General features: G+C 52.4%; 1 protein-coding gene across 1 annotated transcript; it reads right to left on the bottom strand.

Moving 5' to 3' along the window:
- Nucleotides 1-817: 817 nt before the first annotated feature.
- LOC144677345 (ubiquitin-associated protein 2-like) lies at nt 818-21,239 on the bottom strand (the record flags this gene model as incomplete). Its single annotated transcript, XM_078537482.1, has 10 exons — nt 21,106-21,239; nt 17,620-17,697; nt 16,364-16,474; nt 14,804-14,972; nt 13,345-13,440; nt 12,168-12,210; nt 7,639-7,748; nt 5,599-5,658; nt 2,397-2,449; nt 818-892 (listed from the first exon to the last, which is right to left on the bottom strand). Coding segments are annotated over exons 1-10 (885 nt in total), but the record flags the coding sequence as incomplete, so codon positions are not given.
- Nucleotides 21,240-22,573: the final 1,334 nt, after the last annotated feature.

The raw sequence follows: 22,573 nt of genomic DNA, 5'->3' as shown, positions 1-22,573 counted from the left end.
TCCCTCAACCAACATCACAAAAACAGGTAATCTGGGTCTTCTTCACGTTGCTGCCTGTGGGAGCTTGCTGTGCGCAAAATGGCTGCCGAGTTTCCTATATAAACCGAATCGGAACTGTTGCTGTCTAGGAGGCGGCTATTCGGCCCATCGTGCCTGCGCCAGCTTGTGAGCACTTTAACTTAATACCGATCTTCTGCCTTTCCCCCATCCCCTGCACATTGTTTCCATTTAAATAACCACCCAATGCCCTTCTGAATGCCTCAATTGAACCTGCCTCCACACGCTTTGAGGCAGCGCACTCCAAAAACCCTAACCGCTCGCCGTGAGAAAGTTTGTTTCTCGCCTCACATTTGCGTCTTTTGCGAAACGCTTTAAAACGGTGCCCTCGGGTTCTCGATCCGTTGACGAGCGGGAACAGTTTCTCCCCATCTACTCTGCCTACACACCTCATGAGTTCGAAAACCATCAAGTTAGCCTTCTCCCCCACCCCCCGCCACAAGGGAAGCAGCCCCAACTTCTCCAACCTTTCCTGCGATTCAGAGGGGGGAAAAAAAATGCAGCGTTTTGGGGCATCCAAAGGCGCTATACAAAGGCAAGTTTGCTCCGTCTGCGGCTCAACAATCAGTCACGAGGTGTGTGTACTCAGACGATCATCGGTGGGGGGTGGGTGGGTTCTTCGAAGCTATTTTAAAATGTTAATTTGAAATTGAAGGCGAGAGAGAGAGAGAGACACACAGAGAGAGAGAGAGAGAGAGAGAGAGAGAGGGGCAGAGAGCGAGAGAGACAGAGAGCGAGAGAGATCAGAAGGTACTCTTACCTGATAGCAGCCATTAACTGCTTTGGGAGGGTTCCTTTTGTCAGCAGGGCTCAGGAAGATGGTACCTGGTGCTGGCTGAAATACAGGGGAAACTAGAGATATCAACACAGGAGGGGTTCTTTATATAAGGAGACTGCACAAATAGAATTGCTTCGTGGCTTTACAAAGAAAACACTTTTTCGCAGCCACACCCCAACTCAAAGAGGCAACTAAAGAAAACGCACTGACAGACACAGAACCCCCGTTTTCCGAGATTTTCAGCCAGCAGCAGGCAGCCTCCTGACATCAGCTGGTGACAAAAGGCCACCGAATGATCTCTCCGTTACAGTGCCTGCTATCGGGGAAGTCGGAAAAGTTAAAAAATAAATAAATAAAACGGTGAAACTTAGCCGTATAAACAAAGGCAAGTGCTACGAAGCAGATATCAGAGAAGCGGTTAGCGGACCAAAATGGAAATCATAATTAAAACCTGGAATCTCTCTCCCCGTCATCACCCCGCAACCTCCTCCCCCCAACCCCCAAGTCCCCTCAGCCCACCGACCCTGCACACCGCCCCGAACCCTGCTCTGCATCACCTGGTGTATAGTATGGTGCCCCATTGACCGGGGTGGGGGGGGGGTACTAATCCCTCTAAAGACAATCGAGGTCATGCTGAGCAACCTTACAGCGATGACGAGTCACCTTCGGAACCAAATTTCACCCCAACAGTCAGTCGGTCGGTCAGTCAGTCAAACCTGGGTTTGAGGAGGAAAAGAGAAACGGGGCCTGGGGTGTTACGGGGGACGGGGTGGGGTCTCATCTCGTTACACTGGCGAACAGCAATGACAGACATTGACGTCCCCGCCAAGACACTCAGAATTTTGGTTGCTGATATGATAACGCACACTGAAAACCCAAGTGCAAATAAACGATGGGCAGGAAGTTGAAATGAGGAGGAAAGGAAGAAATGGGGAGGGGGGGGGTGGGGTTTATGCAGCCTCAGGTCCACAACTGCACCTCGAGGCACCGACAACAAGACGAGTTAATCCTCATGCGAGCCAAACAGCTGTTGGCAGCAAGAAACCACTTTGTTCTTTGGGGGGATTTCACGAGGGACCTCCCCTCCCTCCTGGAGGACGGGGGGGGGGGGGGGGGGGGGGGGGGGGGGGAGGTTTGGGAGGGGGTGGCGGTGGGGGAAAACATCAGGTCTGGCGGGCGAGTGCACACGAGGGGGGGCCCAGCATGCACTTGGCTTGGCACCAGCTACTCTCCGGCCCTCACAACATCCCTCCTGTGCCCATCTCCGAGCCAACGCAGAGGTGAGAGGAGGGAGGAGGAGGAGGGTGGGGAGGAAGGCAGCAGCCTCCTACCCAAGCTCCCTGAACGCTACAGGGAGAAGTGCCTTAAACACACAGTCATTTTTCAGAGCCAGAGGGGGAGAGTTTTACACGACAGAAAAAAGCTTAACAATAGTCACATTACACTAACTTTTACGCTGCTCGTATTTAAACCTGCATACATACATGAGGACTCTCTTTAAAAAAAAGGACACATCACAACAGCCACTTTTTAAAGAAACGTTGGCGGTTTAAATACCTACATCTTCACTCCAATCGTCCGTGCCCCATTCCTCTGTGGCAGTCCGCCAAGCACCTACAATGTAAAGAGTTTTAGTATTTTTAATTTTGAACAGAGAGAAAAAAAAAAATCGAAGTCAGTAGAAATCCCTGCCTCAGGAACCACAGCTTGAGTGCAAAATTTCCCAAAAGGTTTTCTCTCAGAGCACAGACAGAGCAGGGTCTTGCGTATTACCGGTCACTTCGTCTTGGGTTTGGTGGGTGATTCAGAACCCAGGGTCAATCTCAACCCCTGTGTGGGGCGGGGGGGAGTGGAATTGGAGCGACAGCATTAAACTCAAATTGGCACTCAAATGGCCAAGCTCGCTCCAGGGAAGAGGTAAAGGGGAGTGCAGGGGGAAATTTCCACACTGTTGCAGCGCAGAGCGCTTTCCTGGAATTAGGGCTGGGTGTCCTACCCTGCATCGAACGGCAGGTTCTCAAGGTGCTAACATGCAAAGTGCCGCGGCCTCCATTTTACTGGGTAAGAAGTTTGGTGAAACAACTTTGGCGTGGCGTTTTATTTTAAAGGGTAAAATAATTTCTGAGAGAGAAGGCCGGATGCTCTATGTCCCTTTGCCCGCCCTCTGGGTTCAACGGCAAAGAGGTGCGGCAAGGCAAGAGGGCTCAAATACCCTCCCTCTCTGTGCTTGATCTCTGTCTGCCCAGCACCCACCCCCCCCGCACCAACAAACCTCCCTTTCTCCTCGGGACAGCACAGCTGAGGTTCGGGACCTTGACAGTTCGAGCAAAGATTACGCACCGCCATTACCTCACACTGCACACGGCAGAGGGCCCCAGGAGGCCCGAGAGAGGAGGGCGATTCACAGGGGGGGGGGGGGGGAAGCTTTATCATCATAAAAACTCATATCACTTTGTCGCGGCGTCAGGTTGCAAGGACTAAATTAAACCGTTACTTTTCAAGTCAACGACGTCCAAAGGCCGGCAGGAAATATTTTGGACCAGGAACGAATCGGAAACGCTGCAGACTGCAGTAACCTTCTTACCAAAATGAAATACAAACTTTAAACTAAGAGCAGGGGAGAGGCGGGGGGGAAGGAAGGAGGAAGAGAGCAAGAGACAGAGCGGGAGCAAATGCAAGCCTAGCCGCAGTCTCTACACCAGCACGGAAATTGCATTCAAGTGTCGATCCTCTAATATATACAAGACGGGCGTAGGTTCAGTGCAAAGTGGGGCGGGGTGAGGGTGGGGGAGATGAGCCACCCTCTGCTGCTATGAGATGTGGGTTTAGCAGCACGTCGCCTTCCCATCACAGTCTAGTCCTTTAACGCAAGATGGAAGAGGAGACAGCAAGCACAGGCTAGGTTTCTCACCCCCCCCACCCACCCCCCTCCCCCCTGCCCCAACAACCCTTGTAAGGAAAGGGGTCAAATTATTTTTGGAGCGAATGATCACAGGCCCCTTGAGTAAATGTCCCCCAGTAGTATTGTACCTGCCCTCTCTGGAAGCTACCCAACTGGGCGCCCCCCTCCTCACCACCTGCCCTTTCCCCACTGCCCTGCAAATGATTCCCCTTCAAGTATTTAACCCATTCCAGTTTCTGCAAGAAAAAACACCATGTAGAGGAAACAAAAGTTATTGCACCATTAATAACCAAGAGCACCCTCTTTATGACCCTCCCGCACCCCTGAAATTCTTTTATTCCCCCTCCTGCCACCTCACGCCCAACTAAGCTTTGTTTTTTAAAATTGATTTACGGGACGTGGGCGTCCCAGCATTTATTGCCCATCCCTAATTACCCCCTTGAGAAGGTGGTGGGTGAGCCGCCTTCTTGAGCCACTGCAGTCCTTGTGGTGTAGGTACACCCACTGTGCTGTTAGGGAGGGAGTTCCAGGGATTGTGACCCAGCGGCAATAAAGGAACGGCCGATATATTTCCAAGTCGGGATGGCGTGCGGCTTGGAGGGGAACTTCCAGGTGGTGGTGTTCCGCATGTGCCTGCTGCCCATGTCCTTCTAGATGGCAGCAGTTGTGGGTTTGGCAGGGTCTGTTGAAGGAGCCTTGGTGAGTTGCTGCAGTGCATCTTGTAGATGGTACACACACTGCTGCTTCTGTGCGTCGGTGGTGGAGGGAGCGAATATTTGTGGAAGGGGTGCCAATCAAGGCACGGACAATGGCAGCTCTAAGTAGCACTAAAAAGTGTCGTCCTCTTGTGTCGATGCAGAGGGCCTATTTGACTGTGTAGGGCTGCACAGCCAATCGTTTTCCAGTCCTGGCTGAACATTCCCTGAGCAGGCACGCACACAGTTCCCAGCTGAGGGAACCCTCGACAGCACGCAGGAGCAGGAACGGTGCCCCCCGCCCCCCCCTCCCCAACCTCAAAGCCAACTGGGAGATTATGCGGCTGGGAAAACAGGCTGCGTGGCGCAGCACACAGGAACGAACGACCTCAGCCGCAATGCGAGCCCCCCGAACTTCTCCTCTTCCACCTCTCCCACCCGCCACAAATTTCCAAGTCCAGAAATAAAAAAATTCACAAGCAGGTGATTGAAGAAACAACAGCTGAAGTCCCCAAGTGGTAGCAAGGGTCAGCTGTGAGAATGTGCCTGTCTTGTATATATTGTATTAAAACAGGCAAGGGGAGAGAGAGAGAGAGAGAGAGAGAGAGAGAGAGAGAGAAATAGAGCAAGCATTCAGGACAGCTGTGAAACCATCGTCGGGCTCGTGAAGCCACACGTAGGCGAATGACCCGCGGAACCTCGTTCCGATTGTATCACAGCCTTCCAGGCCACACACACACCCAAGCCAAAAAATTCAAGTGCATTAACACCGTAACCTTGAGCGTCCATTAAAGATGCACAGCAAGTTCAAAACAGCAATGTATCCACATTAGCCCTATCGGAGGTATCTGGGGACACTGAGTGCACCTGGGTTAACCCTTAAAACTGCCTAAATGCTTCCAATTTGACTAGGCCCCAGTCCGGCTAGAATTAAGACGGCCATTACCAGCCTTCAAAACACTTTCTGAAAGTTACAGAGTTCATTCGTATTTTTTCCCCCCCCCTCTTTTTAAAAAAAGGTTTTTCCTTTTAAAACAAAAAAAAAGGCAACAATTGTCTAGAAATAAACTTTAAAGACAAAAGGCAGGTTAGGACAAAGCAAATTAAAAGCAAGAGGATGGGACGCGTAAAAAAGGCATCCGCGGTGGTCAAAGGGTTAAGCATACCAGGCACAGTTTCAAACTTTCTAGGGCAACTGGCCCCATCGCCCCCAGTGAATTGAAGCCCTGAAATGTAGAAACAAAAGGAAAAAAAAGAAAGAGACAATTGATGTAACTCAGGGTTAGTCTTTTTTTCTCTCAAAAGGAGGCAGAAATTGTATCACGCCCTCCCCTCCCCTTCCCCCACCCCACAACCTCACCCCCGCCCCCCACCCCCCCCATCCCCGCCACTCCCGCCACTTTGCAAACAGTGTACCTGCGGGCATTCGTCGACAACGCTACACATCAACAAATGCTTCGGAGCAAACTGGAAGCAACGGGTGAGACGTTACAGAGCAGGTGTCACGTGCCCCACCCATTCTCCCTCCACACACCCCCGCCCCCCTCAGCTAGCAACACTTAGCCCGAGCAATCCCGCCAGTGTGTGGGGGGGTGGGGTGGGGATGGGGGTGGGGGCAAGTTCTCTTGCGGTAGCCGAGGCTCGAGCCGCCAGTCGGGACGTCCGAGACCCTCGGGTCATCTCCACGGAATGGGCTCACGGGCCGGGAAGTCTCCCGGCCTATCTTGCCACGTTAAAACACGGGTGCAGGGAAGAGAAGCGACAATGGGCCCAGTCTAAGAACGTGAGCAGGAACGGAGCAAAAATTTAGATAAGGAGTGTCATGCTGGGGCTGAATTAATCACTCGGGACCGATGAGGCTGGTTGAGCCCCATTTATTTATTTATTTGATTTAAATTAGTCCAGCGTGAACATCACAGCGCCTCCAGTCAGCGCAGGAGATGAGCCAACGTCCAGATATAGCGGGTGCATTTGACAACCAGTCGGTGCAACTCAACCTGGGTTATGGAGAGGCTCGGGGGGTGGGGGTGGGAGGGGAGACCAGCACGGTTCAGGGAGCTGGAGTGTGCTGCCACGTGGGCCAACAACGCTCAGGGTCAGGTGGCTGACCCCGAGGCAGGGTTAAAGATAGCATTTGGGCTGCTCTATCTTTACTCCAGGGAGAGTTGAATCCCTCTCGCTCATTAAGCACCGGTGGTAGGCAGCCTCGATTTTCTCTCCGTCGTTTCGAGTGGTCTTGTCTATTATAAGGCGCCTTGTCCATCAAATTTTAAACCATTAGTTCCAACAATTTTAAACCTAAAGAGATATATGAGTCTTTAAACCCCAAATTAGTTCCGTCAATCTCTCTTTCTACAATTGCCCTGAACCCCACCCATCCGAGGTGCTGACAAGCAGCAGCCTTGAGTACCTGACCCATACTTCACGGGTGAGCCCACTCGAGGGCACCGCCTTAACCCTGCGCTCACCAGGTAGCTCGCCCACCCACCCACCCAGCGGGCGATAACACACGCCGCACAGCCCGGGCTGCGGCAGAAGCAGGGCGTCAGTGAAGTTCGGAGGCTGGGGGGGGGGAGGGGGGGCAGGTTGCGCTGCCCGCAGTACGAAGCGTGTAAGGCAGCAAACACGGCCGGGCCGCAGTCAGGAGCAGGGCCCCTGGCCAATGTTGCCCCCGGGGCACTGCCAGACGGAAGAGAAGTGGCTGCATCAGCTCGGAAACCCACGCCAACAGGTCGGAGGTTAGAGCCCACCTCGACGATTTGGCAAACCCGACAGTGGAAACAAATTCGAAGAGAGAAGAGAGAAGAAAATAAAAATCAGTTAAATACCCAAAGCGGAAAAATAATGCGGGGTGCTGAGGAGTGGGGACTAACTTGTATAGAGCTGGCATGCACACAGTGGGCTGAATGGCCTCCTCCTGTGTGATGGAACAGGACGGAGAGTGCGGGTTACCCTCTGGACCAGCAGGGCGGCGAGATAAAGGGGAGCTGGTGATCCCTCCCCCCTCAAGGTAACGACGCACATTGGCACTCAGGTCAACTACGTAATCCTCCCCCCACTCATTTAAACATCTCGCTGCACGGCAGATGCGCAAGCAGCCAGCGGCGGCTTCCGAAACATGACCGGACGTCCTCCGCTGGCAGCACGTCCACCCTGCTAGACCCCCGAACTCTCGCCGCACGCGTCGACAAGAGCAAGCTGCTTACTCGTCCCGTCGTCCGGTTCGAAGCTGCCGGTGCTGTTCCACGTCGGGTTGGGGTTTCCGTAGTACTCGTCTGTGCTGGCGGGGTCCGTGTAATCAGCCGGGTTAAACGTCCTGCAATAGGAAGGGAGACCCCTAATACACACTCAGGAATTTCACACCCCACGCTCGCCACCCCGCCCCCGCCCACCCCACCCCAAAACGCCACAAGTAATTCCAACGGGAGCAAAGTGCATCGGGGCAGTTGAGAAGAGTTTCCGATGAAATACAAACAGCCTCACTAGTGTTTCCTTGCTTGGCTGGGGCTCTCAGGAGGGAATTGTCTCAACTCAGGACAAGTCCTACTTCCTGCGTCACCCCCCCCACTGCGCTCACTGACCTACATCGGCTCCCGGTCAAGCAACATCTTGACTTTACAATTCTCATCCTCTGTGGCCTCGCCCACTCCCTATCCCTGTAAACCCACAACCCTCCGACATCTCCACAATCCTTCAGTTCCGGTCCTGGTCCATTCCCAATCACAATCGCTCCACCATTGGCGGCCTTGCCTTCAGCTGCCTGGGGCCCTCAGCGCCTGGAATTCCCTTCCTAAATCTCCGCACCTTTCCTCCTTTTAAGGCATTTCTTAAAACCTACCGCTACTTACAAACTAAAGCATGCTTGTTTTTAAACAAGCACATTATTAACTCGCTCTATTCACACAAACGGATGCCAAAGTGTCTCTGTTCATCCACATTTTTCCAAAATCATGCCTCTTTTTTAAAAATTCGTTCATGGGATGTGGGCGTCGCTGGCAAGGCCAGCATTTGCTGCCCATCCCTAATTGCTCTTGAACTGAGTGGCCTTGCTGGGCTATTTCAGAGGCTAGTTAAAAGTCAACCACGTGGCTGTGGGTCTGGAGGCATATGTAGGCCAGGCCGGATAAGGACAGCAGATTTCCTTCCTTAAAGGATATTAGTGAACCAGATGGGGTTTAACTTAAAATAAAAATTTAAATGTCACCAATTGCCGTGGATTACTAGTCCAGTGATATTATCACTACGCCACCATCTCCCCCATGGTAGACTGTTTTTCTATATCAGTCCTCCTGAAGTGTACCACTTCGCACTTGGCTGAGCAGCACTCCATGTGCCACGCTTCTGTGCATTTCACCATCCCGAAGCCAACAATTATCCCTGCCTTATCGTTACTTCCTTGATCGTACCTTCGATCTCCAATGAACTGATAACTTTGACTCTCATAACCCAGTGCTGGCTGATTGGTTGAATGTCAAAGCGCGGAAAGGATGAAATCACCAATTAAACCCAAAGCCGGTTAGAATATTGTTCCATATCCATGCACATCAGATTTTTACCATTCCGTTACTAGATGATACCATCCCCATACACAACCATACAGCGCAGGCAGCCAGTCAGCCCACTCCGCTTATGTCAATTCTCTACCCCATTGGAGGTTGGGCCTATACTCAATGGAGTTAAAGAGGGATGAGAGGTGATCTTATTGAAACATTTAAGATTCAGGGGGGGACTTGACGGGTTGAATGCTGAGAGGATGTTTCCCGTCATGGGGAAATCTAGAACTAGGGGACACGGTTTAAAAATAAGGGGTCGCCCTTTAGGAGGGAATTTTTTCTTCTCAGTCGCTGGTCTGTGGAATTCACTTCCCCAGCGAGCAGTGAAGGCTGGGTCATTGGATATATTCAAGGCTGAGTCAGGCAGGGTTTTGATTGACAAGGGAGTTAAAGGTCATGGGGGGGGGGACAGGAAATTGGAGTTGAGACCACTGTCAGATCAGCCATGATCTTACTGAAAGGTGGAGCAGGCGTGAAGGGCCAAATTGCCTACTCCTGCCCCTCCTACTTATGTTCCCTTTGGAAGATCTATCCAATCAGTCCCGCTCTCCCCCCTGCTCTTTCCCCAAATCGCCCTGCAAATTTTTCCCCTTCGAGTGTTTATCCGATTCCACCTTCTGAAAGTTCCTGTTGAATCTGCTTCCACCGCCCTTTCAGGCAGCGCCTTCCAGATCACAGCCACTCGCTGCGTTTAAAATTCTCATCTACCCCCTCTGGTTCTTTTCCCGATTCTCTTCCATCGGTGTCCTGTGCGCTTGCGCCACCTTCCGACGGTGCCACCGGGATCGGACCAGCCAATCAGACGGCCCAAAGCCAGAGGTTTTGAGCGTCCAAATGTCTAGTCGTGACTAATTGTGAGACCGAACACCAAGCGAGGTCATTTGCAGATGGCAAGAGAGACGGTGATCGGAGAGTGTGCCACGCGGCCCTACATCTGCTGTTAATATCCCCTGACCTGGCTCGGATGGCCAGTGGTACAAACAAATAGCTTCGTCTTCTCACCAGCAGCAACTGCAGCACTGCTAGTGTCGCCCACATCCTGTGAGCGTGACAGACAGGATGGAGTTCAAATGCCACTAAGGCAAGTAACATCTGACAGACCTTGCAGCAATGAGCTGCTCCCTGACCTCCTGCAGTGGCAAGTTCCCTCTGCATCAGAGATAGAGCCAAGTCACTTCCTCCAGTTAAGAGGGCTTCAACTCACTCCCTGTCCTGACTCGGACTCGAGCTGGCAAGGTGTGCAAGGGCCCTTGTGTGACCGACTGCCCCTCAGGTTGGCCACTGCCCTTAAGGAGAAGAGGAAAAGGGGGAAAACACACTTTGCTCAGGCCGAGTCACTCAAACCGCGATCTTGCAAGTCCTTCCTCGTCTGAGGGGAGGCGTTTGTACTTCATGTCTAATCACGGGCACCAAGTGACAGCGCCTCTCAAGCACCAAGAATCTGAACACTCCAAACACTTCTGACCAGGCAGGAGAAAGTGTGAAAACACACCACAAGAGGGGTTATGTAAGTAGCAACACCGCATCCCAGAGTAACAGCCAGATGAGATGCTTTGCACGAGTGCAGGGACATCAAAAAACCCACCGCATTTTCATAGCACACTCCACTGACAACAGAGGTGGGGAATATATTAGCAAAAGAACGCCAGCCACCAGGGTAAGACAAAGCTGCAAATCCTTTGGGACGTTGAAATCTGAAACATTTACACCCCAACAAGACTTTGCAGTCCTTCTGAGTTAGCAGTGGGCCTGGAGGCAAGTTGCAGCCTGCTAGCGAGGCTCTGGAGTGTCCAAGGTAACCACGTCCGTCGTGGGAACGGTCAAACACATTCAACAAGCAAAATCTATCTGCTCATTACCACATAAGATGTTTGTGGTACTTTGCTGTGCACAAACTGTCCTAACACACACGCGCCAAGTCTTGTTCACCCATCACATATGAACAGATGAACAAGGAGCAGGAGTAGGCCATTCAGCCCCTCGAGCCTGCTCCACCATTTAATAAGATCATGGCTTATCTGATAGTAACCTGAAATCTGCATCCCACCTATCCCCCAATAACCTATCACCCCCTCGCTGACCAAGAATCTATCCACCTCTGCCTTAAAAATAGTCAAAGGCTCTGCTTCCACCACCTTTTCAGGAAGTGTGTTCCAAAGACTCACGACTCACGAAAAAATTTCGCCTCGACCCCTTATTTTTTAAACAGTGACCCCTGTCTCAGGCCTCAGGTTCCCCATTAAGCAGCTCAATTTTCAGATTCTCATCCTCGTTTTTCCAATCCCTCTATGGCCTTGTTCCGTCCCTATCTCTCTAACCTCCTCCAGCCCCTACAATCCTCCGAGATCTCTGCGCTCCTCCAATTCCGGCCTCTTGCGCATCCCCCGATTCCCATCGCTCCGCCATTGGCGGCCGTGCCTTCAGCTGCCTGGAGGGGCCCTGAGCTCTGGATTTCCCTCCCTAAACATCTCCACCTCTCTCTCCTCCTTTAAGATGCTTCTTAAAGCCGACCCCTTTGACCGAGCTTTTGGTCACCTGTCCCCATGTGGCTCGGGGCCAAATTGCTTTGAAGCCTTGGTGTTTTAAGTTACAGGTAATAATATAAACACAAACTACTGTCATTGCCTTTCTACATTACGACAGTGACTACACTTCAAAAGTACTTCATTGGCTGCAAAGTGCTTTGGGGCGTCCCCATGTCACAAAAGGGGTTACAGAAATGCAAGATCAATTTACTCGGCTAAGTAAAAGCCGCCTCCTTGTTTTCCGGGCATCTTTAACACAGGGAACACCTTCCCGTTCATGCCCTCTGTACTTACAAGGAAAAACACTTAGGGAGCCCTCAACTCAACTAGCCAACTCTGACTGGAGCCTTAGAGGGGTGTCACTGTTTTCGCTGCCCCTCTGACACCCTGACTTTCCCCCAGCCCGTGTTCCTCCAACTCCCCTCGAGTCAGCGTCTCCGCAACCCGCCAGGCACGTTATTTCAGACCTGCGTCACCATTGGCTTTAGAGCAAGTCTTTCCCCGACCGGTGTCCGGTTTAAGTTCGTTGAATTTATTGAAACAGCCCAGAACAGCACACAGCAGCAAAAACAATGAAAACGATCAACAAGTCTCTCAAACAGCCATTACAGCCAGAGGTTTTTAAATGAATGTTTGATTCAAAAAAAGGCAACTCACCCCATCCCTTGAGCAGAAAACCTCCCTCCTCTTCGTCCCAAGCCTGGCAGCAAAAAACAAAACAAACCCAGGAAGGTTTCAGTGGAAAGGAAAGCAACAGGAACATCAAAACCCGCTGGTTAGTCACATCGTAAAGGATCTCACAAGGAATATCACAATACAAGTTCACACAGCTCATGAGCCTCCACCCAATATCCCTGTAGCATCCTCCAGCCCCTACACCCCTCCCTATCTCTGTAACCCCCTCCAGCCCCTACATCCCCTCCCTATCTCTGTAACCTCCTCCAGTCCCTACACCCCTCCCTATCTCTGTAACCTCCTCCGGCCCCTACACCCCTCCCGATCTCTGTAACCTCCTCCAGCCCCTACACCCCTCCCTATCTCTGTAACCTCCTGCAGCCCCTACACCCCTCCCTATCTCTGTAACCACCTCCAGCCCCTACACCCCTCCCTATCTCTGTAACCCCCTCCAGCCCCTACACCCCCTCCCTATCTCTGTAACCTCCTCCAGCCCCTACACCCCTCCCTATCTCTGTAAACTCCTCCAGCCCCTACACCCCTCCCTATCTCTGTAACCTCCTCCAGCTCCTACACCCCTCCCTATCTCTGTAACCTCCTCCAGCTCCTACACCCCTCCCTATCTCTGTAACCTCCTCCAGCCCCTACACCCCTCCCGATCTCTGTAACCTCCTCCAGCCCCTACACACCTCCCTATCTCTGTAACCTCCTCCAGCCCCTACACCCCTCCCTATCTCTGTAACCTCCTCAAGCCCCTACACCCCTCCCTATCTCTGTAACCTCCTCCAGCCCCTACACCCCTCCCGATCTCTGTAACCTCCTCCAGCCCCTACACCCCTCCCGATCTCTGTAACCTCCTCCAGCCCCTACACCCCTCCCGATCTCTGTAACCTCCTCCCAGCCCCTACACCCCTCCCTATCTCTGTAACCTCCTCCAGCCCCTACAACCCTCCCTATCTCTGTAACCTCCTCCAGCCCCTACACCCCTCCCTATCTCTGTAACCTCCTCCAGCCCCCTACACCCCTCCCTAGCTCTGTAACCTCCTCCAGCCTCCTCACCAAGTGGCAGGCATGGTGGAGGTGGTGTTGCCACCATGGGCTTGCTGCCCTTGTAGGTGGCGAGGCTCGCAGGCTTTGGGAGGGGGCTGTCGTTGCTTACCTCTGCCTCTGCCACGTCCCCGCCTGCCTCTCTCAGAGGCCCTGCCAAAGGTCCCACTGCTCTTTGCTCCATCCAGTCCGTTTTCTTGGCCCCGAACTGTGAAGCAGGGAAAACCAAGTGAAGCGTTACATTATCCACAGCTGTAAGCTAACACAGTCAGGATAAATAAGGTAGCACCCTGTATTACCGAAGACTTTATTGCAAGGGGAATGGAGCATAACAGTCTTGCTACAACGTACAGGCCACTGGTGAGATTGCACTTGGAATACAGCACACAGTTTGGGTCACCTTACTTAAGGGATTTACTTGCATTGGCAGCAGTTCAAAGAAGGTTCACCCGGTTGACCCCTGGGGTGAAGGGGGTTTGTCTTATGAAGAAAGATCGAACAGGTTGGGCTTATACCCATTGGAGTCGAGACGATCTTATTGAAACATACAAGATCCTGAGGGGGCTTGGCAGGGTGGAAGCTGAGAGGTCGTATCCCCCCGTGGGAGAATCTAGATCGAGGTGGGGGGCACAGTTTAATACCAAGGGGACTTCCATTTAAGACAGAGACGAGGAGGAATTTCTTCTCTCAGGGGGTTCTGTGGAATTCTCTTCCCCAGAGAACAGTGGGGGCTGTGGGTCACTGAATATATTCAAGGCTGACTGACTTGAGACAGATTTTTGATCTACCAGGGGGTCAAGGATTATTGGGGGGTGGGGGGGGGTGCGGACAGGCAGGCCAAGTCGAATTAAAGTCACAATCAGATCAGCCATGATCTTACTGTACGGGGAACACGCTAGGAGGGGCCGAATGGCCTACTCCTAATCAAATTTAATACGTTTCCCTAGGTGACTCTGTCTGCCTTACACTTTTGAAGTGCTTAACTGGCTGTGAAGCACTTTGAGACGTCCGGAGATTGTGACATTAAAGATAGATCTGGAATTTAATTTGACCAGACAAAAGGGTGTAGTGTTTCCCTCTGACAATGTAGCATTTAGCGTGATGGAGGAGTGCTAAACTGAGACTTGGCAGCTGAATACACAGCCGTCAGTGGCTCTTTTCTCTTAAAGGTCTTCAAAATCGCGGAGGAGTTTGGAAAGGTAGACATGGAGAATCCAAAAGTAGGCTAGACACACACACACACAGGCGACAGTCGATAATGAATCCAACGGGGAATTCAGGAGAAACTTCTTTACCCAGAGAGTGGGGAGAATGTGGGACTCGCTCCCACAGGGAGTGGTCGAGGTGAATCGCAGAGATGCATTGAAGGGGGGAAGCTGGATAAACACATGATGGAGAAAGGAGTAAAAGGATATGTGGAGATGAAGTTGGTTGAGAGGGGGCTCTTGTGAAGCATGAATACCCGCACAGATCGTATGGGCTGAACAGAGTGTCTCCACACTGTAAAGCTCTGCGTTAAAATTGAGGACGCCTCAGGAGGCAGCCTCAGCATTTGCCGCCGGCACACTTACACTCCCTGCCCCGGCTTGCTCCCCTTCCTCTCCTGCCTCCGCCCACGCGCCTTCGGCTGAACTCCCGGTCTCTGTCGCGCATTTCTTTGCTCTCCTCGTTTCCCTCCGTCAGGCTGGTCTCCTTCGGTCCCGCCAAACTCTTCTTCTTCCCGACCATTTCCCAAGAGTCCTGTGCACACACACAAAGAGAAACAACACCCACAGGCTGACCAAGGCCGATCACAAGGCGGGACCCACTGTCGGCAAACACACAGGGTGAATCTGCCCCTCATTCACACGCTCCGAGTGGCCGAGGTGTCGCTATGGGCAAAGCGATGGGGAACGATAGGCTTGTATGGCTGCATGTCGCTTCTCGTGAGCATAAATGAGCCAAGTTACGAGCTCAACTGGCCATCTTAAATTGGTTGTTAGTGCAGCTATTACATTCATACACGAGGACCCGTTCTCTGGAATATGCTCAAGCCTTGCGCCTTCTCTAAATTGCCCGGGAGCTTGGGGAGCCTATAACAGCCCCTCCGTGGCAATGACTTGGCCAATCAAAGTCAACTTGCCAACCAAACCTTTTCTCCAGTATAAACTGTGATGGCTTGAAATTTGCCACTCTTACATTTGCCCTAAAGAGTGCAAGGCAAAAAAGCTTCGGCAACATGTCTCTCTCTTCAGCAAGATTCAAGGTCTTTTCAATGAACCTTGGCTGTAAGGTGCAGAGCTTACCAGGGTGGACGCTTTCCCCTTGAATCCGGCCCTTCAGATCTAGGAAGGGTATCGAAATCCTAGGCCAGGGCTGGAGGCCACAAGGGCTCCCCCCACCTTCTGTGAATCGCGTTTTGGCGGTCATGATTCAGGTCTGAGCAGGCGAGAGTTCGGAACTCAAAAGCCGTTCCCAGTGCAGCACTTAGTGGGCAATCTCACTCGAATGCTCTCAGGACAGGAGGCAGTGGAGGGGGGTGGGGGGGAAGTGGTAAAACTCCACACTGGGTCAGTTAGATTAGTAAAAGGTTTTGCCAAAGAGCTTGCAAATGCTCACTGCACAAGCTGTCACGGTCTGGTACCAGAGAGCTGCTGATGTGTGAGTCACCCAGCATGAATTATGGCTTCAGGATAGGCCAAAAAAAAAGTTGGTGGGGAGGCTGCGGGGGGGCCCATCCCATCCCCTGGGAACCTAGTAACTGTGCCACAGGGAAGTTACCATCTGGAATTGGAGCTACAGTGCGGTTCAGCGTTCAGTCCACTGGCCGTTAGGTGCTTTGGTCCCGCACAGGGGCATGGTTTCACCATCTCTTGCTGGGGGGGGGGGGTGCACTGGCGCATAGAGGTGGCGAAAGGAAAAACTAACAGGAGCAACCGGAGCAGCTTGCCCTGTGGCCCCCAGCAGCCCAGGAACAGGCAGACCGTGTCAGCGCAAAAATCAGGGGGAACAGAGCAGGCAGATTCAATGAAGAGAGAGACACACACATACACACGCATGCAGCAATGTCTCAAGTAATGCAGGCTCCCAGTCATTTCCCCATCTCCCATGACCCCCCCCCACTCCGCAGAGGTTGTATGTAAAAGCAGTACCGTATCTGGGTTTCCTTCCAGGAGTACATTGATGGCCCTGTTGACATCACCGTTGCAATCGTGCAGAGCAATCATGCATTCATCCTGGTTCTTGCCCGTAATGTCAATCAGCTGCGGGGACACAGGAGGCTGGTTCAGTTAACTCGCATTATAATTTCCATCGTGCCCGCGCGCTGGTGAGCAAGAGAGCCCATCGGGACGGGGAGGTGCAGAGAGGAGGCGGCTTCAGTCTGAGGCACCCGGTGGTGATCCTCTCGAGGCCACGCAGAGTTAGAAATCCCAGGGATAACCTCTACACTTCACTGCACTCCCACGTTATCAGCCAGACAGCTGTACTCCCAGTGGGAGAGAGAGCAACGTACAAAAGGACAAAGAAGATGTTCCACGGGCTTCAGCAAACAAATGCTGCTCCCTGAACGAATCTACCCTTAGCACACAACGGTTTCAAATCAGTTTTCGCAGAGAAACAGACAGTCGCAGAATCAATATTCACATTTAGCAAAATTCTTGCAATCGTATGATCCTTCCAGCACAGGAGGCCATTCGGTCCATCGTGCCTGTGCTGGCTCTCCAATTCTAATTAATTCCACTCACTCCCCCTTAGCTCTGCAAAGTTTTCCCCCTCAAGTATTTACCTTTACAAAGTTCCCATTGAATCCGCATATTTCACATCGTACAAACTCTACACAAAAAATAATTTCATGACTGGAATTTATATATAATTTATGTAAACACAATCTGCGTCCCCCTGGTTACCCACCCTCTTGCCAGTGGAAACAGTTTCTTCCCTATTTATTCTATCAAAAACCCCTCATCGCTTTGATCACCTCTATTAAATTGACCCATAACCTAGCCCCCCACTCCAAACAGAATAGCCCCAGCTTCTCCAGTCTCTCCACGTAACTGGAAAAAACCATCCCCCACCCCCCAATCTTTGGCACCATTTTAGTAAATCTCCTCCACACCCCCTCAATGCGATTTTTAAAAATGAGTTCCGAAACCATAAAACCACAGCCTTTTCAGACACAGCAACATAACATCATGAAGGAAGTCCCCGAAACTTCAGAATCCCATGTTAAAAAAAAACACCATCTGATGTTCAATGTGTAAGGGAGGTCTAGTCCATGTCAATCCACACACAGCACCCCCAAATGGCAACACCCTCTTGGTGCATTTTCTACACTGCTTGGGGAGGGGGGGGGGGAAGGAGGAGGAGGAGGGGGTTAACCCCAGCTTTATTTGTCCACAATACTGACCTGCTTTACTTTCTCTTCAAAGTCAGCGTCATTGTGGTCTGAAATCATCTGCGCAATTCGTATTTGCTCTGCTGTAGCCTCCAGAAAGGGGTTAGAAAAGAGAGAAACAAGAAGAAGAAAGCCCTTAGTGACAGACAGGAGCCAGGCATAAAATGGCCAAATTTATCCACCCACCGCTTCCCGAGCACGTTCGCAAAGTGTTCACGGTGGGTGTGCGAAACCGAGGAAAATTAATCGCTGAAGGGCAGAGAAACAACAGCGTGAAAAATAAACGGGTTTCTGCTCCACACGGGCCTCCTCCCACCTCCGCTTCGTTTCACCCCCCATTAACGTATCCTCCTATTCCTTTCTTCCTCATGTGTTTATCCAGCTCCCCCCCCCCCCGCCTTCAGCGCCACTCTGTTATTTGCTCCGACCACTCCCCGTGGGAGCGAGTCCCACATTCTCCCCGCTCCCCGTGGGAGCGAGTCCCACATTCTCCCCGCTCCCCGTGGGGGCGAGTCCCACATTCTCCCCGCTCCCCGTGGGGGCGAGTCCCACATTCTCCCCGCTCCCCGTGGGGGCGAGTCCCACATTCTCCCCGCTCCCCGTGGGGGCGAGTCCCACATTCTCCCCGCGGGAGCGAGTCCCACATTCTCCCCGCTCCCCGCGGGGGCGAGTCCCACATTCTCCCCGCTCCCCGCGGGAGCGAGTCCCACATTCTCCCCGCTCCCCGTGGGGGCGAGTCCCACATTCTCCCCCACTCCCCGTGGGAGCGAGTCCCACATTCTCCCCGCTCCCCGTGGGGGCGAGTCCCACATTCTCCCCGCTCCCCGTGGGGGCGAGTCCCACATTCTCCCCGCTCCCCGTGGGGGCGAGTCCCACATTCTCCCCGCTCCCCGTGGGGGCGAGTCCCACATTCTCCCCGCTCCCCGTGGGGGCGAGTCCCACATTCTCCCCGCTCCCCGTGGGGGCGAGTCCCACATTCTCCCCGCTCCCCGTGGGGGCGAGTCCCACATTCTCCCCGCTCCCCGTGGGGGCGAGTCCCACATTCTCCCCGCTCCCCGTGGGAGCGAGTCCCACATTCTCCCCGCTCCCCGTGGGGGCATGTCCCACATTCTCCCCGCTCCCCGTGGGGGCGAGTCCCACATTCTCCCCGCTCCCCGTGGGGGCGAGTCCCACATTCTCCCCGCTCCCCGTGGGGGCGAGTCCCACATTCTCCCCGCTCCCCGTGGGGGCATGTCCCACATTCTCCCCGCTCCCCGTGGGGGCATGTCCCACATTCTCCCCGCTCCCCGTGGGGGCATGTCCCACATTCTCCCCGCTCCCCGTGGGGGCATGTCCCACATTCTCCCCGCTCCCCGTGGGGGCATGTCCCACATTCTCCCCGCTCCCCGTGGGGGCATGTCCCACATTCTCCCCGCTCCCCGTGGGGGCATGTCCCACATGCTCCCTGTGAGGGCGAGTCCCACATTCTCCCCGCTCCCCGTGGGAGCGAGTCCCACATTCTCCCCGCGGGGGCGAGTCCCACATTCTCCCCGCTCCCCGTGGGGGCGAGTCCCACATGCTCCCTGTGAGGGCGAGTCCCACATTTTCCCCCCCTCCCTGTGGGGGCGAGTCCCACATTTTCCCCCCCTCCCTGTGGGGGCGTGCCCCACATGCTCCCCGTGGGATCGAGTCCCACACACTCTCACTCACACACACACACCCCCACCCCTAACGATACAAACGTCTGCTCTACGTCTATCCTGTTGAAAATCTTTCATAATTTTAAAGGCCTCTATCAAGCTGCCCCCTCAGCCTTCCCAATTCTCGAGAAAAGGGCCCCAGTCTGTTCCGAAGGGGAGTCATATTGGACTCGAATTGTTAACTCCGGTTCTCTCTCTCCACAGGCTCGCTGAGATTTTTTCCCAGCATTTTTGTCCCAGCCTGTTGCACCCTGACTCCAGTAGTTACCCGTTTCATTCTAAGCGTGTATTCCATCTAGTAGGATTGCATTGAGCCGGGTCAAAATCCTGGAACTCCCTCCCTAACAACACCGCGGGTGCACCTACATCACACGGACTGCAGCGGTTCAAGGTGGCAGCTCACCACCACCTTCTCAAGGGGCAATTAGGGATGGCCAATAAATGCTGACCCAGCCAACGATGCCCACGTCCCATGAATGAAATAAAAAGAGCTGTAGGATCCTGGCGTGGTTGTGACGGTGGAAAGCAATTTAAGGAAATGAGTTCAAACTATTGTACAATTATACCCATAACACAGCACTGAAGCGGATCACTGAATGCGTTTTTCCATGTTGTGTTGGCACCACCACCGCTATGCCATTGTTTAGTGTAATGTCATTGGACTAGTGATGCAGAGGTCCAGGCTAATGCTCTGGGAATGCAGGCTCAAATCCCACCACAGCACCTCTGGAATTTAAATTTAATTCACTAAATCTGGAATTAAAGGCTGACCATGACAACCATCAGCGATTGTCATAAAAACCCATCTGGTTCACTAATGCCCCTTTGGGGAAGGAAATCTGCCGTCCTTACCCGGTCTGGCCTACATGTGACTCCAGACCCACAGCCATGTGGTTGACTCTTAACTGCCCCCTGAAATGGCCGAGCAAGCCTCTCACAGTTCAAGGGGTAATTAGGGGTGGGAAACAAATGCTGGCCTTGCCAGCGACACCCACATCCCATGAAAGAATTAAAAACATGCTTAAATAACCAGCACTGGAATGGCTCTTTTCACTCGCTCCCATATCCTCATCGGAATCAGGTATGTAAACTAAACACTTCACCCATACAAATCAAATCCCCCACACAGTACCTAGAGAAATAGACCTCCTCCTGTTTTGCTACAGTCTCAATGGGAAATGCATTGCCAAAATGCTGAAGCAGTACACACACACACACACACACGGGGAGGCAAAGGGTATACTAGCTCACAATTCTTTAAAGGGGGCAGAGCAAATTGTGAGGGGGGGTGGGGAGGGGAGAATGCGGTGTGGTGTCAAGAATGCAAATGGCGTTGTAAACAGGGGAACTGAAAACCAAAGCAAGAAAAGTCAGGCCAAGTCCTTTTACACAGCGCTGGGCCAGCCTCAGCTGGAGTGCCACATACAATTCTGGGCTGCCACTCTCCTGGAAGGACATCAGGGCCCTCGAGAGGAGACTCTGGGTCCCGGGGTCAGGGGAGTGGGAGGGAAGGTGAGGATCGAAATCAATGGTCATTTCAAAAGTCAGCAGCAGGGAGGAACTGAAAAGCTTCTGGCACACAGAGATGGGGACATGTTCGACTAGATTCCTCCCGTAACTAAGTAGTAACGGCGGTCCAGGCCAACACATGAAGCACGCACAGTGGGGCGAGGTAGCAGGTTAAGCATGGCCGACCGAAGCGCACCCCAGCTCCTGAAGTTACTGGCGCTGAGGGGAAGGTGGACCTGGAAAGCAACTGACGGACGTACTCTGGCAGGCGGGATTAATATTTGACCCTGCCCACTGTAAAAATGATTACCTGTGGCCGTTGTTTCTGCTGTGTCTGGTTCTGTGTCTGTGTCTGATCCCAGTTGCCCCGGGCTCGACTAGTGCCCACCGATGTCATCATTTACAGTATATACAAATAACAGTATTTACAAGGTACAAACCTGCAGGGAAAAGAAGAACAAATGTAGAGGCGGCCCAACATAGAATAGAAAACACCTTCAATGAGAATTCCGTTCAAAAAGAGGATGTTTAAACTTTAAAAGGGGATGGGCACGAGTGCCGAGGGATTAAACATTACAGCTGGAGGGCAAGGCAGTGTAGAGGGAGCTTTCCCCTGGATCTAACTGCGCTATGACTCCCGATGCTGACCCTCAAACGCCATGGGGTAATTAAATGCAAGTTAAGCTCCTCCTATCCCCTCCGTCAACTTCATAAGAACATAAGAAATAGGAGTAGACCATTCAGCCCCTCGAATCCACTCCACTATTCAATGAGATCACGCCTCATCGAGTTCAACACCATTTTCCTGCACTATCCCTTATCCTTTGATCTTTTTAAATACGTAGAAATCAATCGATCTCGGTCTTGAACATACTCAATGGTGGAGCCTCCACAGTCCCTCTGGGACAGAGAGTTCCAAAGATTCACCACCCTCTGAGTGAAGAAATTCCTCCTCATCTCAGTCCTCAATGGCCAACCCCTCATTCTGAGACTGTGACCCCTGGTTCCCCAGCCACAGGGAAACATCCTCCCTGCATCTACCCTGTCGGGCCCTGTGAGAATTTTGTATGTTTGAATGAGATCGCTTCTCATTCTTCTAAACTCCAGAGAATAAAGGCTCAGCCTATTTAATCTTTCCTCATGGGACAATCCCTCCATCCTGGGAATTAGCTTGGTGAACCTTCGTTGCATTCTCCCTCTATGGCAAGCATATCTTTCCTTAGGCAAGGAGGCCAAAGCTGCACACAATACTCCAGGTGTAGTCTCACCAAAGCCCTGTACAGCTACAGTAAGACAACTTTGCTCCCGTATTCAAGTCCTCTTCTATTTTTTCATTGCTCGTTTATGGGATGTGGGCATCGCTGGCTAGGCCAGCATTTGTTGCCCATCCTTAATTGCCCTTGTTCAGAGGGCATTTAAGAGTCAACCACTTTGCTGTGGCTCTGGAGTCACATGTCGGCCAGGTAAGGACGCTAATGAAGGACATTAGTGAAATAGATGGATTTTTTTTAAAAAACAAAAATTTGCAATGGTTTCGTCACCATCAGACTTTTAATTCCAGATTTTTATCAAATTCAAATTTCACCATCTGCCCTGGTAGACTTCAAACTCGGGTCCCCTGGGCAATACCCTGCGTCTCTGGAATGCTAGCCCAGTGACAATACCACTATACCACCGCCTCCCCCCGCCAATATACCATTTGCCTTCTGAATTGCTTGCTGTACCTGCATGTTAGCGTTCAGTGACTCACGAACAAAGACACCCAAGTCCCTTTGAAG

Source organism: Cetorhinus maximus, unplaced genomic scaffold (assembly GCF_964194155.1).
Source record: "Cetorhinus maximus unplaced genomic scaffold, sCetMax3.hap1.1 HAP1_SCAFFOLD_2444, whole genome shotgun sequence".
Lineage (NCBI taxonomy): Eukaryota > Metazoa > Chordata > Chondrichthyes > Lamniformes > Cetorhinidae > Cetorhinus > Cetorhinus maximus.
The sequence above is the reverse complement of the archived record's forward strand: the minus strand, read 5'-3'. Positions and strand labels throughout refer to the sequence as shown.